Source organism: Diabrotica virgifera, chromosome 6, assembly GCF_917563875.1.
Source record: "Diabrotica virgifera virgifera chromosome 6, PGI_DIABVI_V3a".
In the NCBI taxonomy this organism is placed as follows: domain Eukaryota; kingdom Metazoa; phylum Arthropoda; class Insecta; order Coleoptera; family Chrysomelidae; genus Diabrotica; species Diabrotica virgifera.
The window spans coordinates 78261634-78286381 of NC_065448.1; the positions used below are offsets into that span (position 1 = coordinate 78261634).

Below are 24748 nucleotides of genomic sequence, written 5' to 3' on the forward strand. Positions count from 1 at the left end.
TTTTTCTTTAAAAAATTCAGACCATTACCCGTATGCGCGCCAATGATAATATAAAATTCTTAATGTATGTCTATAATGCACATTAACTAATTACCTCTTAAAACCCTCCAAATTTTATTACAATGTTGCCAGCAGTTTCGGCAAAATCGTAAAAAATGTGTAAAATTTTGTTTTCTTCACCATCCTGTATCTTGGAAATGGATGTCATTACAAAAATTTTTTATTAAGCAAACTCCAATTATTTTTCAGTTTTTTATCTATCCTAGTTACCTTTTAAAACACCCTGTATAAAATTGTATCAAAAAGCGAAAAAATGCGATTTTTGAAAAAATTCAGAAAAAATATTATGCAAAAAATACACGTTACATATATTTTTCTCGTGGGAATGAATGTCTTAGTTATTTTTTTACACTCATTTAGAAATTTAAAATCGTTTTAAAATCTTAATTTCCCGCCAAAAATTAAAAAAAAATCGAACGGAACTTTTTAAAACCTACAACATTTTTATTTACAGTTTTTCGCTAGCTCTCGATGCGGCTGATATAAAAAATAAAAACTTAAAAAGCCTAGTTAGTGTAATTAGCCTCTAGGTGGGTAACGTGACCACCTAGGGGGCTAAAAATTTCAGAAAGTGCTAAATATGTGCTAAATAGTGACCTATATGGAATTCGAATCGAGCTGGGGGCAATTTTCATCATCTAGGCCCATTTGCAGTTTTTTTTGCGGACCGTGGATTTACCGATCCTAATGGAATTTAGCACACCTTTCAGACGTTTTTCTAGGTAGAATATAAAGGCTGCAAGTTATGTTTAAGGGGTTGAAAAATTTTAAAAGAGAAATTCCATTTATTGCACTTTTTTCTGGATTATTGCTATTTTTAAACAATATAAACGTTAAATTTTCAAATAAAAATGTATACCATTTTTATTCAGTTGCAATGCGAAGGCAAAAGAATCTTACTTTTCAATTAGAATACGGAGTGCAGTCCAGTCCCTTGAATCGCGATTTTCGGCTCTTATTGGAGCCTTCATCGGAAAGAACGTAGGCACTGTTCTCCATATTTTAACTGATTCGCATCGAGAGGTTTTCCCACCCATTGCAACTGAAGTGATGATAGTAGGTGGCTAGCGCCATCTGGCATTGAAAGACGAAGTAGTTTTCAATCCTAATAGTAAATTATTAATATTGAAAATATTAAAAATATTACTAAAATATTTTTAAATTGAAAACTTATTGGTACACTTTCCTGGTGACACCTCCAAGACTTCTACAATTTGCAAGTCAAATGGATGCTGCAGTGAAGACGAGAGGGAAGGAATTCTACACTATGCAATTCACATCCCCCGTCTGCAGCTGGTAAAGTTCCAACGGAAAAATGCACCTAGTTACTCTACGGAGTAATACGACTATAAAATAAAAATGTATACCATTTTTATTCAGTTGCAATGCGAAGGCAAAACAATCTTACTTTTCAATTAGAATACGGAGTGCAGTCCAGTCCCTTGAATCGCGATTTTCGGCTCTTATTGGAGCCTTTATCGGAAAGAACGTAGGCACTGTTCTCCATATTTTAACTGATTCGCATCGAGAGGTTTTCCCACCCATTGCAACTGAAGTGATGATAGTAGGTGGCTAGCGCCATCTGGCATTGAAAGACGAAGTAGTTTTCAATCCTAATAGTAAATTATTAATATTGAAAATATTAAAAATATTACTAAAAGATTTTTAAATTGAAAACTTATTGGTACACTTTCCTGGTGACACCTCCAAGACTTCTACAATTTGCAAGTCAAATGGATGCTGCAGTGATGCTGCAGATGAAGGCTCCAATAAGAGCCGAAAATCGCGATTCAAGGGACTGGACTGCACTCCGTATTCTGATTGAAAAGTAAGATTGTTTTGCCTTCGCATTGCAACTGAATAAAAATGGTATACATTTTTATTTTATAGTCGTATTACTCCGTAGAGTAACTAGGTGCATTTTTCCGTTGGAACTTTACCAGCTGTAGACGGTGGATGTGAATTGCATAGTGTAGAATTCCTTCCCACTCGTCTTCACTGCAGCATCCATTTGACTTGCAAATTGTAGAAGTCTTGGAGGTGTCACCAGGAAAGTGTACCAATAAGTTTTCAATTTAAAAATCTTTTAGTAATATTTTTAATATTTTCAATATTAATAATTTACTATTAGGATTGAAAACTACTTCGTCGTTAAATTTTCAATTTTTAGCTAGTCAAATATTATATAAAATTGAAAAATAAAACTATTACCTACTATAATTCTTTTTGTTAAGTATCTCTCGAGTTATAAACGAAAATATGGGAGCAAAAAGCAAAAATTTTCAATTTTTTTCGGATTTTGTTAAAAAAAAATTAAGGGCAAGGTTTGCGACTGGCGTAGGTATATCGTGATTATTGATACAAAGTACATCCTGAACTGATTCCAGTTCAGCAAAAAAATGAACTCCCTTTATAGACAACCTTTTATCGATTGCTTATAGAATTAAATAGGTAGGTATATTAAAAATTATTATTACATTTTCATCTTTACATATCAGTTTCTGGTATCCACATTACGAAAGTGCATTCAAAGCAAATATGAAATAACGACACTATACAATAATTTTCAATTAAAAGGAGCACCCCTTGGATCAAAGTTTGCGGGAGAATACGGCCAATAGGTAGGAGGTGGGAAAAGCGCTGTTTGGGAATGTTGCGTAGTTCCTGGTAGGATATTTGGTAACCTATGATTAACAGCATGCCCTGTAGGATAGAGAGCAGCTCCTAATTCACTTTGGTGTGGTTGGTACTTTTGGTAGGTTGGTAGGACGTCTCCTTGTCCCTGCGCTTGAGCTTGGCACGCCGCCATCAGCCCCTGGAAGTCGAATTTATAGGCATATCGTTTGCCGTGAACTTTGGACATAATGTTCTTATCGTAGTAATACCTGAAATTATAAGAGGAAAATAAATAATATGGATTTTAATTAAAAGAAAGAAAATAAATTGAAATAACTGCTTGTTCAATTGAAACACATATTTGTTCAGGTTAGCATTGGAAACAATTGTAAAACTTTCAAACGTTCTGAAATGTTGGTTATATTTGTAAACTTCACACTGATCAGTTCTTATCATTTGTACTTCACTGCGATTTTAACCCTTTCAGACATGAATTAATTTGGCCAGATAAATTATTTTGTAATACCTATATTTGTAGAGGGTCAAATTAAAAGCCAAAAGTGACATGTTTGTATATATTTTTTATGTATGTCTGTCTGACAGTTGAACAGTTGCTTAAATTAGCAAATATGTTAATTTATATAATTTTTAATACATATTTTAGTCGATGGGATTACCTAAACTTAATGTACAATATAATGTACACCAGGTCTGAAAGGGTTAAGGGCTTGTTTATATGTACATATGCAACCGCGAGTTTTACGCGGTTTACCAGCGTTTAAACAGGTTAATCGCGACGTTTACGTTGGCAAACCGCCCTATCTAAACAAGACCTAAGTATTGTCACTTAACAATGGCATTTATTGTTAACAATCCATCCAAATATAGGTAATCAGCGTAGATACCTACGCATGATTACCTACGGTCATAGAAAGTTCAACCTTCTGCGGGCAAAGTCATGTTAATATATTTTATCGCCAAGCGTCACCAAAGTAATTCATTATTGTACTCATTTGCCCTCATTTGCGGCAGTAAAGTAACACTTTATTGCAGGTACTAAAAAAAGAATTTTACTTTACCTGTCGCGATTAATCAAATTAACTGAGATTGAATGTAAGCGGTCGATGGCAGTAATCGATTATTTATTTGAGTGAACTAAGAATTTATTTACTTTAATTATTACAAATATTGTACAAAATTTACGTTATTATTACCTAATTAAATTTATGTCAGAAAGTGAAATTCTGTAGTATTTTGCAATTATATTCATAAAACATACCTTAACAGATTTAGTAATTAGGTAGTACCTACTTATTTAATATTGATTACTATACTTGAACAACTATCGATTAAACATCGAAATCGGCCATCATTCAATAAATCATTCTTTCATCGTCATTACTGTCATACGAAATTTTTATTTCGTCTAAAATTAATAAAATTCTTAAATCTTTTAAGTTTTGTATTAATGCAAATATATTGTGAAATGGTGTTTTTGTTAATTCGATTATACAGGGTGAGTCACCACTAACGGGACGGAAGATTACAGCGAAATGGTATACCTAAGATTTGAAAAAAATTTAAATTGAATAGTTTGTAAGTTGATAAAAGCTACATTTTAAAATTATTTTGAAATATACAGGATGTCCCAATAAATGGCGGCGTATCAAAGCTATATTTTTTCTTATAGAACACGCTGTATTTTATTGCATTTTTTAATTGTCCGCAAAAAATAAGGTATAGTTTCGTAAGGCTTCCCTATACCTATGTACAGAGTGTTCTGAGTTATGTTGACTTTTCTTAAAATGTAAAGTTTTAAATGAAGGCTTATTCTCAAGTTATTTAAGAAATTATAAAAATATTACTTTTACATCTAAATAGCTGGATATTGGTTGAATGTATTTCATGATTAATTATTACACATTTATCTACAGGGTGTTCAAAATTTACAGTTTCATTATTGGAGTATTCAGTGTGTCATATGATGCTTATTTTAAATAAAACACCATGTACTTATATTAATTTACAAACAAATTTACCTCTTTCAAATGGTATATGGATGTTCTATACCTAAGTGTCATAGTTTTTGTGTCATTTACAATTATTTAAATTCTTAATCTGTAAATCGATTTTAAAACAAAAGATGTAGTTAATTAATGTCATTGTATGACATTGTCAGTTTATGACAGTACGGTCTGGTAATTATCAAAACTATAAACATCCGTGTATGATATTTAATTTTTTTACTTAAAAATGGCTTTGGCAGAGCCAATTATATTCAAATTTAATTGTTCCTAAAAATGAATAATCACGCTATCTATGAAAGAGTAGACATGTTACTTTGCATAGGGGAATATTTTTAAAACTGTCTCTTAGCTTCTAAAGTTTACGCTTAAAAGTATCCTGATAGAAGACACCCAAAAAAGGACGTTTTTGAGGGATTTCTCGATAGATTCCGTGCTACTGGTAATGTTGCATAGGTACGAGAAGTTAAATAAAAATAAACCAATTATTTTTGATGACGTCAACGAACTTGATGTCCTGCTTTCTGTTACAGAAAACCCAAATACTAGTACGAGAAAAATTTCGGATCAATTGGAAATCAGTCAAACGAGTGTATGTAGAATACATAAGAAAAATCACTATCATCCGTATAATACTCAACTACACCAGCATTAGATAGAACAGGAACGTTTAACTTTTCGTTTGTAGACTTTAGAACTTGGAGAACATCATGATTTTTTTTAAGAATGTATTGTGTGCAGACGAATCTACCTACTTTTCATAATATTCGTCTAGTTAATAGACATAGCTTTCATTTTATTATGATACAGTAAACAAACATTTTACTGTTGATCGCCAACACCGATGAAGTGTTAATGTTTGGGGCAGTATTCTAACTTTTTTAAATTTCTTAAAACAAGTTTTTTGGATCCTTCTTAATACCTTCCACTTAACGTGCGAACAAACATGTGGCTCCAATTGAACGGAGTTCCTGCTTATTTTTGACGTGATGTTAAGAACAACCTCAACATAAAATCTAGAAATAAAGGGATAGACAGATTCGGTCCATATATTTGGCCACCTAGGTCACCAGGATTGACCAAGATGAATTTTTTTAAATGGGGTTAAGTATATTAAAAATATTGTAAATGCTACACTTCCTACCCTACTATTTCAGGTGATATTTTTATGAAATTAAGAATTTCGAACGCTTTTGCGTCTATAACACCGCTATGTTAAATAATGTAAACAAATCATTTAAAATCGCTTGTTGTAAAAACATTTTGAACATGTATTACATAACTGATAATTTTTTACTTAGTAAGTTGTGTTTCATTTTGTATTGTTTATGTATTTGTTTTATTAAGATTCTTTATGTTTCGTTATGTATTTAGTTATTTTCAATAATGAAAAAATGTATTTTACAAATCAGCAAATAAAAATATACCTACATATTTATTTACAACTACACTCTATAACAACTATGCCAAGATGATGGGTTTAAAAATCGAGAGTGACAATAAATATTTTTAAAATCGATGTACCGTTTAAGAAAATTATAAATTACACAAAAACTATGGCTCCTAGTTATGGAACATCTATATACGATTCGAAAGAGGAACTTGTGTTTAGTATAATCATTGATTAATATACATGGTGTTCTAATAAAATAACCATCATATTATGCTACATTGAATAATCCAGTAATGAAACTGTAAATTTTGAACACCCTGTAAATAAATGTGCAATAATCAATCATGGGTGCATTAATTATAAGATAATTACCAGACCGTATTGTCATGGAATGATAATGTCATACAATGACATTAATTAACTTCATCTTATCTTTTGTTTTAAAATCGATTTACAGATTAAGAATTTAAATAATTGTAAATTACGCAAAAACTATGAGACCTAGGTATAGGACATCCATATACCATTCGAAATTTATTAATATACATGGTGTTCCATTTAAAATAAGCATCATATGACACATTGAATACTTCAATAATGAAACTGTAAATTTTGAACACCCTGTAGATAAATGTGTAATAATTAATCATGGAATCATGGAATCATGGAAGGTAGCATCCTCGCAGAACTTACTGGGGCTATGGTAGGGTTTAATGTCTCTTGATACAAGACCCTGGGTATAGTAGGTCACATAATGACACAATAGGTCACAATATCGGTTGTTGACGCAGAACTTGTAAGTATATAAAAGAACTGGTGGAGCCTCAAGAACTTTGTGTTTATTTGGAATATGTACAATAACCCATTTGGATACAGTGTGATCGGTGTAGAATCGTAGAGCAGACGACTTTCAGAGAAGAAAAAAATATAGATTTCGGACTAAGTAGGTACCTACACATGACAAAATGTTCAAAACATTCCGGAATACCTATATTGGAACAGAAAATATCGAAGAGTCAGAGCCGGATTTAAGCCTGTGGGGGCCCCTGGGCAGAATTGGTGTGGGGGCCCTACCTCCTACCATTAAAAAAATATTGATCTACTTTTATAAATATAATTTTAAATAATAAAAAGTACAAGAGCTGTAACTTGTTACAGTAAAATATTAAAAATAATAGTAAGATGTATGGTTAAAGTCCGGGAACTTTTCGAGATATTTTAATTAAAAATTTCTTGATTATGTGGGACATAAGTTGCATTTAGACATCGTGGCCAATGCTCATTGTAGAGAGATGAGTCTAACACTATTGGCCCATCATAAACCGAAGTCGATTTTTAATTAACTTAAATTTTAAGAATGATCTCTAACCACTGCAGTTAGTTAGCATCAGACCTAAATATTAACAAAGTGTCACCTCAACATTTGGAAAAGCATCATTCATATTCTTTTTTTTTTTTAGCAGTTGGTACATTTGAAATTCTTTGCTTATATTTGATGAGCTGATTTCCTCTTTAAATGAATTAAAGAATCTTATACAAACTGTACCAGATGGACACATAAGTTTTCATCTAAATCATTGCTATAAATGTTGGTAAGCTTTAGTGAGTGAGCTTCAATTTCATTCAGAGTTAAATTTTCCAATTTTCCAAAATGATGTAAAAATCCAAAATTGGAATAGATGGAATCCTATGCAGAAAGCCTCTGCCTTAGACGTAATCTATAATACCGATAAAATTTTGAGTTCTAAACTTCCCCGATGTTCTCATATCTTTCGAAATTGTCACGCCTTGACTGTAAAATTTGTATAAGTGATCTAAGTGCTGCCACTCCTGATAAGGTCAATATTTGGATCTTGAAGAATACGACTTGTGCTGTTTGTCCTCCCTGATATCCTCTCTGTTTCTAGTAAACACATTCGATTATAGGTACAACAAACCATTTGCAATGAGTTTTAGATTGTTGCTCATAGTCTTCCGAAATTTTGGATATTGCTCCTTTAATCTGAATATAACCTTTAGGCTACGGCTCCACGGGCTGGAAATTGACGCTAGCAGTAGCCGCAAAACGAACTTAAGGTTCCACGGAACGGAATAGGAATAGCCGAACTGAACCGACTACGCACAAGTCCTGTAGTCGGTACAGTTCGGCTATTCCTATTCCGTTCTGCGGAACCTTAAGTTCGTTTTGCGGCTACTGCTAGCGTCAATTTCCAGCCCGTGGAGCCGTAGCCTTAACTAGTTCTTTTGCGGCATTACCTCGATGACCATCTAGTAGTATTTGCTCTTTTAGGAACAATAATATTTTTGGCACGGTCTGTATTGCTGTCGCTTTAAGACGCATTTTTAAAACATTATGTTAAGTTGTATATATATATATATATATATATATATATATATATATATATATATATATATATATATATATATATATATATATATATATATATATTGTTATATTTCTATTTGATATGAAAATTAAATTTTGATAATTATAAACAGAATTCAATTTAATATAAAATATTTTCAATTTTCTCAACCACGGGCATATAAATTTAGAACAACCTGTATACAACAAATTGTTATATTTAATTTTAAGAAGTGATTAAATAAGACTCAAGTGAAATCGATAATAGGCCATTATCGTTGTTCGCGGAAGGATCGGTCATTAGCCGATGCTAAATAAGACTAAGTGGAAATAGAGAATAGGTCATTAAAATTTGTATATAGTAGAAAGTAATTTTAGAATGGGAATTAACTATTTTCTTTGAAATCCATTAAGCATATTTAGAAAGTTTAAAAATTGGTTTTGAGGAATACTGCGAATGAGAGTTGGTGGTGGAAGTTTGATTTGTGAATCTGGAAGGGATATTTAGAAAGTAGGGGAATGAATGACAAATAGAGATCAGAATGTTTTGAGCTGTCGAGAAGTGAAGTCGAGTAGTAGACGGTAGTGTACGGAGAGTGAGAAAGCCGGTAGTTCCGTGAGTGTGGAGTATCTATCCTGGAACGAGAAGTAGGCCAGGTTGAGAGTAAAAGAACCGCCTTGAGCCAAGAGTGTCCCGGTAGCTGATAGCAGTTTCGAAAAAGGTAGAACACAGCATCACGACAAAAGCAGGAACGAGAGCTATTCGAGCTAGTTTTTCAAAGGAGAACATTACTGGAAGCCAGGACGAGGTTTGATCGCAGCCAAGGATAGCAGGAAACGGGTCTTGTGTGAGGACATTTTCAGTTCACCAGGAAAAGGTCAGTCTCATTTGTTTGGACATGAATGTATGGGTTTTTCGTATTAAATTCCACATAAAAAATTGAATAACATAATCAATAATATCAGAAAAGCTTCATCAAAGTTAAATAGAGTTGTTCCTAATAACTCCTAATAGTTAAATGTTAATAAAAACTTTCAATTGAAAACCAAAAGGAAATAAGATTCCCATTTGTAAATGTTATGTTTAAGAATAATAAGAAATAGCAAATATTAAGCATTGATTGCCTTTTAAATAAAATAAAAAATATTTTGATTATAATTGTAACCCATATGTGTATTTTTTTTACTCTTTTCTTTTCTATCCCGATTAGGAACCATTAAGAAATATTTGAAGCCACGAAAGTAAGTAATTAATTTATAATTCGCCCTGAGATTGAAAACATATTGATATGTGATCTGGTTAATTAATTAGATTAGTATGAATACATTGATTAAATTAAGTAACATATAAGAATATTATCTCATATCAATAATTAAAGATCACAACAACTGTCGTCCAACGTGGAGGGCATTGAAAAGTATTTCTAGTGGCAAATTTGAAGGATAGAAAGAGTAAAGCCGGTATTTGAAGATTTATATGCCTGTGGTAAAAAGTGAGATACTTACATTTGATAACATAAAATTTTAGATCTCTTTAGGTACAAATTTTACATAACTGATTTAATATTTTATTTTTACGATATTTACATTTGATATATTTATTGACAATTTATAATATTTGGGTGAGAAAAAGTCGTCTTGGTAACATACTAGTAAAATTTCATATTTGGCGGGGACAGTACTTCTTGAAAACAAATGTCTGTGACAAGAAGCCAAAGCAAAGACAACAAAAAACAAAAAGAACATTCAGACCAAGAAGATATCTTAGACACGACAATCATGGCATCAGAACAGCAAGAATTATCAGGAATAGATAAACTATTACAACTGATGCAACTCCAGTCACAAAAAATGGATGAAGCAAAAAGGACAATGGATAAAAATCAGGAAGAAACATCAAAGAAAATGGATGACAATCAACAGGAAACAAAACAAGCCATAGAAGAAAACAACAGAAATATAGAGAGTATTAAGAAGGAAATGGTTAAAAAAATAGAAGAGATTGCAGAAAAGAGCGAGAAACAGGAGTTAGAGATTAAAGAAATCAAAATCAAAATAAAGGAGGTAACGAATTGCCAGAAAAAGGAAATAGAAAATTTGGAAAATAAGTTTGAAAACGCTATTCAAGCAATCAGAGAAGAAATGGAAAGAAAGATTGCGGAAATCAATATTCAACAAAATGTAGGAGAAAGAAGAGAAATGGTTATACATAGCACAGATGACGTGAAGATAAGGTTTGGCGGGGATGTAAGAAGATTACACCCAGTGCCGTTCATAAATAGCCTGAAAAAGAAAATACAGCACATCGGAAATTTCGAAACAGCAAAAGAAACTATCAGAAATCATCTAAAATATGAAGCAAGCCTATGGTTCGATTGCAAAGAAGAAGAATTTGACAGTTGGCAACAATTTGAACAAAAATTTTTGAATTATTTCTGGGGAAAAGTCCAACAATTGGAAATTAACAAGGAATTGCAAAATGGGAAATACAATGATAGGATGGGTGTATCAGAAAGGACATATGCTTTGCAAATTTACAATAATGCAAAACATTTACAATATAATTACTCATCGGAACAATTAGTCGAACTGATTGCAAGACATTTCGAGGAAACGCTGGAAGACCATATCACATTGCAAAATTACAAAGACATAGATAATTTATGCCAATTCCTACAAATAAGAGAATCACGTCTAAGAGAAAGAAAATCAAGAAGGTCGCGAGAAGATTACAGGCCCCGAGAAACACAAGATTACAGAGATAGAACTCAAAATAGGAGGGACTATACAAGACGAGATTTTAATCCCAGAAGGGAAAACGAAAATAGAGACAACGGAAGAGGAAATTATGAACAAAGAAATAGGCAATGGAATGAGGATAGAAATCGAGAATACCAGAATAGAAACACCACACGCTCAAATCAAGAAAACAGAAATAATGGTAGACAAAATGAACAGGGATATCGAGAAAACCGAAACAGATCCGACAGACCAAGAGAAAATAGAAGAGAAGTAAATAATACCCAGACAGATGAATATGACGGAGAGAGACAGTATGACGAAAATATAAACAACGATGAGCAACCGGCGTCTTTTCACGACGGCGCTCACTAAAAACCAAAAATCAAACAGGAATCTTTTGTCACCCCAAGGAGTTTATTAAATTGGCAGGAAACAACGAAAAGAAAAATGGAGTTAATTTAAAATTTGTGGATGGATTTATCAACGAGAAACCAATTAAAATTATGATAGACACTGGATCTGAAATAACATTGGTCAACAGAAAACTAATAGAAGAAGTTAACTTAACAAATTTAATTTACAAAATACCTAGGGTAAATTTAGTGGGCGCAAACAAACGGACATTGGCAACTATAAATGAAGGCATACGAGTAATGGTACGACTGGGTAAGAATATGTATGCACTACAATGTGTAATAATGCCAAATATGTCACATGACATGATAGTAGGAGTTGACGAATTGGCAGAAAAACATGTAGTGATAGATTTTAAAAATAATACGATGAAGCTAACAGAAGAAAAAGAAAAAGAACAGGACAAGGAACATGAGAAACAAAATACGGACGAATCAGGTAAAGAACAAACAGTGGAAATGAATTTGGCAGCGAAGCAAGGACAAAGAAAAAAAAGGAGAAAAGGTCGGAAAAGGATAAAAGAAAATGAAACCTGTGGCTCCTCAAAAGAAGAGTTGAGCCCAGAAGAAGAAAGTTTGAGAGTATCAGAAACAAAGGAAAACTGGGATTCCTCAAAAGAAGAGACGAGCTCAGGAGAAGAAGAAATAAAGCTAAAAAATGAAAGTGAAAAGAATATGATTGAAACAGTAGTATTTGAAGAGGAGGTATATGCAAACGAGGATGCAGAATGCACGGTAAACATGTGTGAAGAATCTGAAAAAAAAGACAGAAAATTGATATGTGGAGAAGGGAAAGAAAAAGAATTGCGGTTGATGTTAAGAAACTACGAAAATTTGATCAATGAGGAAAACAGAGTGGCGAAAAAGTACGAACATTCATTTGAGGTGAAAAACTTGGGAAATTTTCGATCAAAGACTTACCCGATTCCATACAAGTATCGACAAGAGGTGAAAGAAGAAATAAATAAAATGTTGGAAGATCAAATCATCGAAAGATGTGATTCACCGTATGTTAACCCGATTGTGATAGTAAAGAAAAGCAATGGAGAATTGAGATTATGTTTAGATGCCAGGAATATCAACCAGCACACTGTATCACAATATGAATCACCTCTAAACATCGAGGCCATTTTTGGAAGAATCACCGGGTCACACATATTTTCGAAAATTGACTTAAAACACAGTTTTTGGTTGATACCGTTAGCTGAAAAGTGTAGAAACTACACCGCTTTTTCTATTGATGGTATTGTCTACCGGTTTAAGGTAGTGCCATTTGGATTGCAGAGTGCTTGTGCTGCACTCGTCCGAGCTCTACATACCATTTTGAATCGCCATGAAGATTTCATAGTTCATTATATCGATGATTTATTAATTTTTTCACAAGACACTCAGAGTCATCTGGAACACATAGAAATAATTCTGAAAGAATTGGACACAGCGGGATTGAAATTAAACATTGAAAAATGTCAATTTTTTCAAAAAGAAGTCATTTATTTGGGTTTTCAATTGGACACCAAAACAGTAAGATTAGCCGAAGACAGAGTCAAGCTCATAGATGAATACCCAAGACCAACGAATTTGAAAACATTGAGAGGTTTTCTTGGCACGATAAATTATTTTAAAAAGCTGATTCCCGATTTGAGCCAAAAGGAAATCCCTCTGATAAAATTGCTTAAAAAAGGAATAAAATGGAATTGGAAAGAAGAACAGGAAGAAGCTTTCGAAACATTAAAACGAGAATTCGCAAAAGGAACGAAAATATACCACCCCATTTACAATTTACCTTTTATACTCCGAACTGATGCGTCCATACAAAAATTTGCAGGAGTTCTGTCTCAACTACAAAACGACCAAGAAGTGCCGATATGTTTTATATCTCGAGTGACTAAAACACATGAGAGAAAATATAGTGTTACAGAATTGGAGTTTGCCAGTGTACTATATTGCGTAAACAAATTGAGGTTTTACTTATTGGGAGCAAAATTCACAATCGAAACAGACCATGCAGCTTTAGTACATATCATGAAGAATAGATTAGTAAATAATAGAATACATAGAGGCATTCTATTATTACAGGAGTATGATTTTGAGTTCCGATATATAAAAGGGAAAGACAACATAATAGCCGACGCTCTAACACGGGATGAGGATACCGGAAAAAAGGAAACAATTACTCTACAGGTGGGACTAAATAGATTAATACAAGAAGAAGGGATATATTCGTTAAATGAGATAAGGACAAACCAGGAAGACCTAGAGGAAAGAGAAAAAAGAAGAGCGGAAGTAGAAAATAACATATATTTTAAGAGAATAGACGGAAAGGAACTATATTCAGTGACACAGACATTGGCCGAAAAGATAATAAAGAAATTACATGAGGACAATGGGCATATCGGTAGCAGAAAAGTTTGGCTCGTTTTTAGGGAAAATTACATAAGCCGACAGGATTACCGCATTGCAAAGGAAATTACCCAGAAGTGCGATGTATGTCAAAAATATAAGAGTCGGAATTTCAAAAACGAAAATGTTGCCAAAAATATTGAAGCCCGAAACAAACTAGACATTGTAGCAATAGATATGTTAAGCGATCTAATTATGACCACTAAAAGGAACAAACATATTCTGGTAATGGTGGATGTGTTTTCAAAATACGTAAAATTATATAGTTGCCGCACCACAAAGGGGGAAGAAATATTAAGAAAAATAGACAATTTTATATCCATAGTAGGAACACCAAAAAAGATTATACTGGACAATGCAACGTATTTCCGAAATGATCGTTTCAAGGGACAACTTCGAGAACGAGGAATAGAGACAAATTTTGTCAGCATCAGGCATCCACAGAGTAATCCTTCGGAACGATTCATACAGGAAGTGACGAAATTTCTTCGCATTGCAACAGATGGTCAACATCGCCACTGGGACAGGAAAATGGTGGAAATAGAAAGGTATCTAAATACAATTCCGAGCACAGTAACAAAAGAGACCCCAGAATACATCATGAAGGGTGTACTGCCGATAAGGCCATGGGAAGACCAAGATCCAAAAGAATATCAACAGGTGATTGAAACCGTACAGAGAAGATTACGGCGAAGCAACGAAAAATATATCCAAAGACAGGAACAAAATAGAAAAAGAAGACCTGTGACTTTCCAAAAGGGTGAAAAAGTACTCGTGAGGGCATTACGAGTATCAAATCTTCCTGGGGGCATTTGCGCAAAGTTGATGCCTGTTTTCGAAGGCCCGTATATCGTGAATAATGAAAATGGGATAAATAGTTATGAGTTGAGGCACAGGAACTCGGAAAAGATCCGAGGAATTTATAATATTCACGATGTATACAAATATCACGAATAAAAGACAGAATTACATGAAGTAGATAGTAAGTTAGGATATAAGACGTAGATTAAAGTAAGGAAATATACAGGGAGTTGGTTTTGCCTCGAGAAAATTTATTTAAAAATGCAGATAAATTTTATCGAATACAAGGCGGGGATTTGTTATATTTCTATTTGATATGAAAATTAAATTTTGATAATTATAAACAGAATTCAATTTAATATAAAATATTTTCAATTTTCTCAACCACGGGCATATAAATTTAGAACAACCTGTATACAACAAATTGTTATATTTAATTTTAAGAAGTGATTAAATAAGACTCAAGTGAAATCGATAATAGGCCATTATCGTTGTTCGCGGAAGGATCGGTCATTAGCCGATGCTAAATAAGACTAAGTGGAAATAGAGAATAGGTCATTAAAATTTGTATATAGTAGAAAGTAATTTTAGAATGGGAATTAACTATTTTCTTTGAAATCCATTAAGCATATTTAGAAAGTTTAAAAATTGGTTTTGAGGAATACTGCGAATGAGAGTTGGTGGTGGAAGTTTGATTTGTGAATCTGGAAGGGATATTTAGAAAGTAGGGGAATGAATGACAAATAGAGATCAGAATGTTTTGAGCTGTCGAGAAGTGAAGTCGAGTAGTAGACGGTAGTGTACGGAGAGTGAGAAAGCCGGTAGTTCCGTGAGTGTGGAGTATCTATCCTGGAACGAGAAGTAGGCCAGGTTGAGAGTAAAAGAACCGCCTTGAGCCAAGAGTGTCCCGGTAGCTGATAGCAGTTTCGAAAAAGGTAGAACACAGCATCACGACAAAAGCAGGAACGAGAGCTATTCGAGCTAGTTTTTCAAAGGAGAACATTACTGGAAGCCAGGACGAGGTTTGATCGCAGCCAAGGATAGCAGGAAACGGGTCTTGTGTGAGGACATTTTCAGTTCACCAGGAAAAGGTCAGTCTCATTTGTTTGGACATGAATGTATGGGTTTTTCGTATTAAATTCCACATAAAAAATTGAATAACATAATCAATAATATCAGAAAAGCTTCATCAAAGTTAAATAGAGTTGTTCCTAATAACTCCTAATAGTTAAATGTTAATAAAAACTTTCAATTGAAAACCAAAAGGAAATAAGATTCCCATTTGTAAATGTTATGTTTAAGAATAATAAGAAATAGCAAATATTAAGCATTGATTGCCTTTTAAATAAAATAAAAAATATTTTGATTATAATTGCAACCCATATGTGTATTTTTTTTACTCTTTTCTTTTCTATCCCGATTAGGAACCATTAAGAAATATTTGAAGCCACGAAAGTAAGTAATTAATTTATAATTCGCCCTGAGATTGAAAACATATTGATATGTGATCTGGTTAATTAATTAGATTAGTATGAATACATTGATTAAATTAAGTAACATATAAGAATATTATCTCATATCAATAATTAAAGATCACAACAATATATATATATATATATATATATATATATATATATATATATATATATATATATATATATATATATATATATATATATATGTAGAGGAAGTGAAAAATATATATAAAGTTCTTCTAAGAAATTAAAATGCATGCTAATGCATGATAACACTCAGTTGCAGCTTTTGAAACTAAATTTAGAGAGTGGACGACACAAGGAATCCACAACTTCAAGATGTTAAGGTACGTATCCATACGTGGGTGCTCCGTGCTCGGTGTAGCAGCTCCACATAGTAGATACGTTGGTGATCGCCAACCAGTGATTTAACCGGTTTGCTGTTTATATGTAGGGGAGCGCATGCCGTATCCATTTAAGCAGCTACACCGAGCACGGAGCACCCACGTATGGATATGTACCTTTTTGTTCTATAATTTCAGCCTGAACACCATTGTATTTTCCATTGATATCTGACGCATTAACGTAGAACGGTCTCCTGCAGTTTTTCAGATCGATATCATGTTCTTGCAAAAATATCATTAGATAATTAAATATATCTTCTGCTTTATGACGGCGATTTGGCAAAAATATGGTAAACCTTTCAACAGGAGTGAAACCTTCTGTGTAACGAAATGTCACAGTTAATTTATTTGTATGAACTGAATAATATTTTGACTTCTTAATCATTGAAACTAAAAGATTGAAAAGAAATCTAAAACAAAGAAGAATATAAATAAAAGAATTTCAGAAATTATAAAATATCTAAGAAGATAAGCAAACTTTTATTCAGAGTCATCATCCGAATATTGTGGGTGTTGAAAGCGTGGAAGATTCAAATAAAAACTTGCAGTTTTACTCTGATATAGGTTTTAGGGGAGTGCATATAGATTTTCACTTCGGAAAAATCAAACAAGATAGAACTTTTTGTATTTTCATTAAGAAATGTTTAATAAACAACATATCAAAAAGTTCTACTCGAGAAGTGGGTTTTTTTAAACAAATTTTTTATTAAACAAATGAACTGCGAAATTAGATGTTTTTTTAAATAACTCCGAAAATATAAATTGTAGAAAAAACTGACTTGACCGTTGAAAAATTCAGAAAATTTTACAAAAAAAACCCTCTATAAAGATTTTTCTAAAATTAAATCTGTAGCTTCTATAATTTTTTATTTATAACTCTAAAGTCACCCTTCTCACAAACATTGGCGCACTGTAAACTAGCGTACGGCGAAGTGCACGGTTGAGTTATTTTAATGTAATTCTTTAACTAATGAATCAAATAAAATTTTATAAATTTATCATGAAAGAAGATTAATTTGGCTATCTTATGGTTGTAATAAAAAGAAATAAAATTTATGGGCATAAGTATGATGTGGGCGGAAAGTGAATTTGAACATGAATTTGGTTTAAAAATGATTTAAAAATGTGTAACTAATACAATTTTTCTCATAAAACTCTCAATTTTGCACAGCTTACCTTTCAGACATCTTACTAAACGATGTTTCACTCAAAAAAAAAATCTCAAAAATTTAATTCAAATGATACGACGTCTCAAAAAATGTAATTTTTGAAAACTTCGTAGTTTTACCGAATTACCACTATTTTAAGACGGTATTACTCAAGTTTGAACAGATCTATTACAGTTTTATAGGTTCTTTTTTAAAGCTTAGAATGTAATCTTTAAAATGCACTAAATTATTTTATTTTAGAAATGAAATAAACTATTTCTTTTTGAGAAAATTAAGAAAGATAACAAAAATGTAATACAAGAAGCGAAAATTACCAGTTAAAAAAATGTTTATACAAAGTGATCAAAACTTTTTTCTATAAAACTTAGCTAAAATACATTTGATAATAAGCTTCAACAGTAAAAAATGTTCAACAAAAAAAAATTTTTTTTAGCTCTTATACAGTATGTCTGCGTAACTTGAAACCTATTGATAACTTTTTTATTATCAGCTTTACGAAAAAACTTATTCTTTATAAAATACTCTTCATCGTATATATAATCTAAGACGCAACCATCAAATGTCAAATTTTATTAATTTTTTACGAGGTATGTCAAAAAATATGAATTTCACTCAAGAGTAAAATACCTTTATATTTCACAATATCGAAAATTGTTATTAAGAAAAGTTGTTTGGAATTAAAAAATATGTTTCAGTGTTCAATTACATCCTTCTAATTAAAATATTCTGAACAATAAAGGCACTTAACTCTTAAGTAAAATTCATATTTTTTACATACCTCGTATAAAATTGCAAAGTTTGATATCTGTTAGTTGTATCTTAGATTTTAGACCAGGTAGAGCATTTTATGAAGAATAACTTTTTTTCGTAAAATTCATAATAAACTAGTTATAATAATTGTAATAAAATGATGATGGGTATCCGTAATTTGAGAAAAAATAGAAAAAATTTGTTTTCGATTAGACTGATGTAATTGTATATTAACACATAGTTTTTAATTTCAAACAACTTTTCATAATAGCATTTTTTGATATTCTGGAATATGAAGGTATTTTACTCTTTAACGAAATTTATATTTTTGACATAACTCGTATAAAATTGATCAAATTTGATATGATGGTTGAGTTTTAAATTTTTTACTATGCAGAGCATTTTATGAAGAATAACTTTTTTTCGTAAAATTGTTAATAAAAAGTTGTGCATGTGGTTAGCTACGCAGACATACTGTATAAGAGCTTCTGTATAAGAATTTTTAAATTGTAATGCCATATTCGGATTCAGCATAATCAAAAACAAAATAGAAACATATTTGATCAAAGTAAAATGATGAATTCAACGATATTTTTAAAATTATTTATACAAAAATTGTTATTGTTTAAACAATTAATAAACAATTAGCGGCCAAATCTGCGAGTAGAACTTTTTACTTTAACATGTATATAAACTAACAAAAAAAGTTTTAGAAAAATATAAGCTTGTTTGAATTTTTCCGAAACAATGCATATTTTCGTTCTAATTGCACTCCCCTATTTACACTCCTCCCCTATTTACTAGAGCACAAAGCAACAAGATATTTATATTTTGAAGTTGTTATGGAAAGTAATCCATTCTATGCTAAAGGAATTTGAAGTTCCCATAAATCTTGTATATTTTTATTCCTGGATTTGGTAGCCTTTTTGTTCAATTTTGGTTTGTATTCTAGGTTTCTATGGTAATATGTGCTTGTTCTTTACATATTTTTATATATTGAAAACTTGGAATTTATCTGTCTAAATCCCAATTCGGAATTTTGTTTAACATTGATTTAAATTAAGTACTAGATATCATTTTGATTTAGATCTTTTATATCGTATGATTTTGCTGTGCATTTTCCTGTCTACACCTTTTGATCTGTTCTTATGGCGACCACGCATATCTCCAGGTATACGCCCTCCACCATCCTGACTATGATTTTTTTTAATGACGTAGTTAACCACATATCTGTTATGTCGATAAGTGTACAAAATTGTTTTCTAACAAACTTTGAGTCGCTGTCGATGTTCTGCTAACTGCAAATTATGTTCATGTGTCCAGTTTCTTCTGGACTGAACTTTGCAACCTTTCTTTCTTGTCTGAGAACACATCTACATAAATATTTGCTTTTTTGCCGTGATCAGCTATTGCCAAAAAAATTATTAAATAAATCGAGTTATACATTTTCAGATAATTCTGATTTACATTTTCTGTTACATTTTTTAGAGTTACATCCAGGTCCCAATTTTCGTTAATTTTGCTGTTTTTCTATTATATTATTGGGCAGAGTTCCTCAGTTTCTTCAAAATATTCATTTTGAAATACTTGGATCCCTTTGTCTCTTCCTTACAAAATTTTTTTGGGTACTGTTTTTTTTTAGCAGACGTATCTAATGATAAATTTGTAACTTTAAGGCATGTAGAAGTTTCCGCTGTCGATGTTTCTTGAGCGTGCAATCCACTGTGAACATCAGGTACCTTATTTTTATCAGTTGAATTTAATTCGGTCGTAAATGATATAGATGTTACATTGTTTTTACGAAAAATATTCATCGATAATAAAAATTTTCAATATTGTAACATTGGTTACAATGTTTTTTTCTACCAAGTGATCCAAAATTTGCACTTACAATGAGGTTAGGTATTTTGTTAAATAACTATATTTACATAAGATAGGATAAAAGTTTTTAGACCAAAATGAAGGTTATCCTTTATAGATGCCATTTAAGCCATAGTTGAAAAACATTGTAAGTGGAGTTACAATGTTTTTCATATCAGGTGTCGATTTATTACAATCACTGAATAGGTACATAGTTAGTGAAAAAATTATCACATTTATTAACTATGAATTAATAATTTGCAATAATTATAGGTACAAATAACAGTTATCCACGAACATTCAAAAGCCATCTCTTTAAGTTAATGATGAAATTTTCAAGTAGAATGACATTCTAGTAATGTTTACATATCCATAGATACCAGTGTGAATCTTACTACACGTAATTTGCCGTGTAAAGACAGAAAAAGTACGGATAGCCGTAAAATATTTGCGAATTATGTACCGATGGCCTTAATTTTCTTGTTTCATATCCCTTGATTTGGCTGATCATAAGATTATTGGATTTTTGACTGTTGTTTTTAACTAACCATTTTCAATTTTATAAAATTGACCCTTTTTTACAAACGGCTTTTTTGTCAGAAGTGACCATTAGAATAGATAGGTAGCTCTGTCTAATTTATTTAGAAATACATGAAAAAACATCATTTTCTGATTGAAAAAATATTTTAATTTTATAAATTAAAATAAATAAAGGAACTTTTTAGATGAATATATTATTTGATGTGTTAATTTAAATAATTACCTAAGAGCTCTACTGAGTTTATCATAGTTCATATTCGGCTTGGATTTCCTTTCTCCCCATCGTCGCGCCACCTCGTCGGGATCGGTGAGCTTGAATTCGCCATTGGTGCCTTCCCACGTGATGCACGCGGAATTCGACGAATCGTTGAGCAGCTCGAGCAGAAATTGCCATAGTTGGATCTGGCCGGAGCCTTGCGCCACCAATCGACTCGTCGCCGCATTCAAAAGATGATAAGGATCTTAAAAAAATAATATTTTTTTAGTTTTTTATGCATAATAAATTATATTGGCGTTGATACACTGCCCGCCAAAATTAACGTATCATTTTAAAATTATAATGTCAGCTGTATATTAGGTATCTATATACAGTGATGAGCGAGCTAATAGCCGGAAAAATAGCACAAAAGATGGAAAACGTATTAAGTTGTGAGATAAAAAGAAAGGAAACTAATCGAGTTGGGAAATTTAGCAACATTAACGCATTAACCTATAAATTTACATTAAATTGATTGTTTCCCACCTTTAGACGTATCGCACGAATTTGGAAACTACTACTGTCACAGTGACAGTTTTAGTTGAAATACTCCTCTGATATGTGTAGGGGAAAGGAGGGCAAGATGGAAGGATAGGGCAAGATGGAAATTACCTATAAAACCCGAACTGCTCAATGAAGCGCCCGGATCCACACTCACATAGATGCAGGCGAACAGTGGTGTCATGGCAAAATTAGCAGTGCGGGAACGCAGTGCCGGAACGCATTGCTAATTTTTGTTTACAAAACCTAAATTCTCTATTATTTTTTTTTCTTTTCTTAACCAGTGTGGGAACGGCGTTCCCACGCGTTCCCACACCATGACACCACTGCAGGCGAACCTATTCCATTTACAAACGGCGGCTCAGTCAGTTCAGGTCAGCTAAGGAGTGTACACGCTTCCTTCTTATTTTCGCCGTTAAATATTACGCAATTATTGAATTTTTGTGATACGATTATTTAAACAAGGTGTATATCAGTGGCGTAGCTAGCATGGGTGACACCCGGGGCGGTAATCTATGGTGTCACCCCAAATTCTACAAATAAAGATTGTTAAAATCAATGAAAATCTGATACACGTATGTTTTGAATAATGAAAAAAATAAGAATTTATAGATAATAAACCGAGGTTATTTAGCCTTGTTTGCGCCATTGTTGCTCGAAAGTAATTCTTAATTAATTTTAGCTTACTAAAACTTCTCTCACATGAAGCAACCGATAAGCAAATGGTTATAAGTTTATAAGTATATAATTTTAATGCGAGCAATAAGTTTGGGAGAGATTCGATGAAATTCCATTCCACAGTGTCTACAGCTTATTTTAAAAGTCTACAGCTAACCATATTATATAGGCTGTATTATTGGCCGCTTGTAAATGTCTTTAGAGCCTTGGTATTTCTAGCAAGAGGTCTGCTTCTGATACCTCTTCAGGGTAAAGTCACAAAATGTTAAAACAGCTAATTCCAACTGTTCACTGAATGCAGCCACATCATGAATGGACCTTGATTTGGTTTCGAGTTCAAAATTGAATAGGTCAAAACAGTCCTTCTTCTTAAAGTACCCTCTCCTCAATGAAGGTTGGCTACTACAATTATTGAAAACTCTTCTCTGTTTTCAGCTGTTCGTATTAGCTGTTCAAAATTTAGCCCGTCCATTGTTGGATGTTTTTGAGCCACGATAGTGTTTTTCTTCCTTCTTCTTCTTCTTCTTCTTCGTCTAGCCATTCACGTTCACATCTGAACATATGCCTCTTTAAGTCTTCCTTTCCATTGATTTTTGTTGTACGCTACTTGTAGCCATTTTTCCCGGCAGTTCGTTTCAGATCATCTTTCAATCTCATAGGAGGTCTGCCTCTGGGTCTTTTGTGTTGGTATGGTCTCCAGGTTAGAATTGTTCTGTGCCATTTGTTTAGATCGCTCTTAGCTACATGTCCAGCGTATTCCCATTTCAATTTTAATGATTTTTGTACCACAGTTTGTTTTTCATCCTAGTTCTCTCTATCCCACGATATTTCCTTTCACTGTAAATTGAGCATATTGGTACGTTTTATTTCTCAGTATGACGCCTAGGTATGATGTTTTTCTAAATTTCACTGTGTGGAAAAGTTTTCTTTTCTTGCTTATTCTATGCAGAAAAAGAGTATAACATATCCTTTTGAAGTTCAGCTCGAAGCAGTGTGAGTCCTGCATCGGTAGCTAAGTCACTATCCATTCATTTTGACGTCGAATTCGTTTTTTGGTTGGAATGTCGTCGTATTCTTATTTTTTCGTGGCAAAATCTATTATTTCATATAATATGACCACGCTTTTCTTCAATATAAAGTGCTGCTATTTTGATCCCTGATTGATCAACGGTTATGCCTTTACTTTCCAATTTAATCTGACAAAAATTTAATTCTCTTAGAACATCATTCCCAAAGAAAAGATAACAAAGAAATGTCAAATTACACACCGCGGTCATAAGGTGATGTGGACACCTCTGGTGTCTAAATTTTCATGTTGATGACATAATTCCTCAAAACTATACTTATTCTGCCAATACTTTAACTGCAGCATAGTGAGCACTCCAACGCGTTGTGAACAGTCGTTTAGCAGATGCTTTGCTGTGCTTAATAAGCAGCAGGCTAGTGGAAGCAGAAAAAAATGCCTCTACAGTTCCGAAAAAGGTTACCTATTCAAGATGTATTGTGTGCAAAAGAGTGCTGGCCACATAAATTAGTTAAATGATCAATACATCCAACGAAAATGGCCTTTTTGTTTTTTGCTTTAAGGGCGTAGGCGCAAAATTTCGCGCCAATGTGTTTTATATGCATTCATTTTTTTAATCCTGAGAAAACTAATAGGTATTTTTGATAAATTTAAACGCAGAATGAAATATTACATTATTACCGAGGGCTGAAAGTCCCTCAGACTAACCAAAAATTTTCCTTTGAATGAGATATTTAAATATTAAAAATCACACTTTTTCTCTTTTTTTTCACACCTGTAACTTATTCAAATAAACATATTTTAGAAGATTTCACGGACTTTCAACCCTCGGTAATAATACAATCTTTCATTCTGCGTGTAAATTTTCCAAAAATACTTATTAGTTTTCTCAGGAGTTTTTGGCGCAAAAAATTGGCGCGAAATTTTGCTCCTACGCCTTTAATACTAGCTTGTATTCCTCTATGTATGCCGCTTATAAGAGCTGCATTATCGTATTCCTGTGAAAGGCGCTTCATAATAATCTAAATCATCAATTTTAAGATTCTTGAGAATTCCGTTACTTAGATCAAGTGCTTTTTTCCTTTTAACGGGTAAAAATCCAATAAATGCCTCTTTAACCTCGACTTTTCTCGGCTTCGTGTATTCACAAAATAATATCGAATTGTATTTTGATTGTAAAGTGGGTAAAGTTACAAATTAACGATTTATTTTTTTGTGATCGGGTCTCTTGGGTTTCACCCCCGAGCGGATGACACCCGGGGCGGACCGCCCCCTCC

General features: G+C 32.5%; 1 protein-coding gene across 1 annotated transcript in view; it reads right to left on the minus strand.

The window, feature by feature from the left end:
• Positions 1-2417: 2417 nt before the first annotated feature.
• The window catches only part of LOC126886102 (DNA-binding protein D-ETS-6-like), a 244754-nt gene continuing 222423 nt past the window's right edge, over positions 2418-24748 (minus strand). Inside the window, exons 4-5 of the mRNA XM_050652946.1 lie at positions 21236-21473; positions 2418-2945 (exon numbers count right to left, since the gene is read on the minus strand). Coding sequence (XP_050508903.1) covers positions 2627-2945; positions 21236-21473 — 557 coding nt within the window. The 3' untranslated portion in view covers positions 2418-2626. The remainder of the gene's footprint in view (positions 2946-21235; positions 21474-24748) is intronic.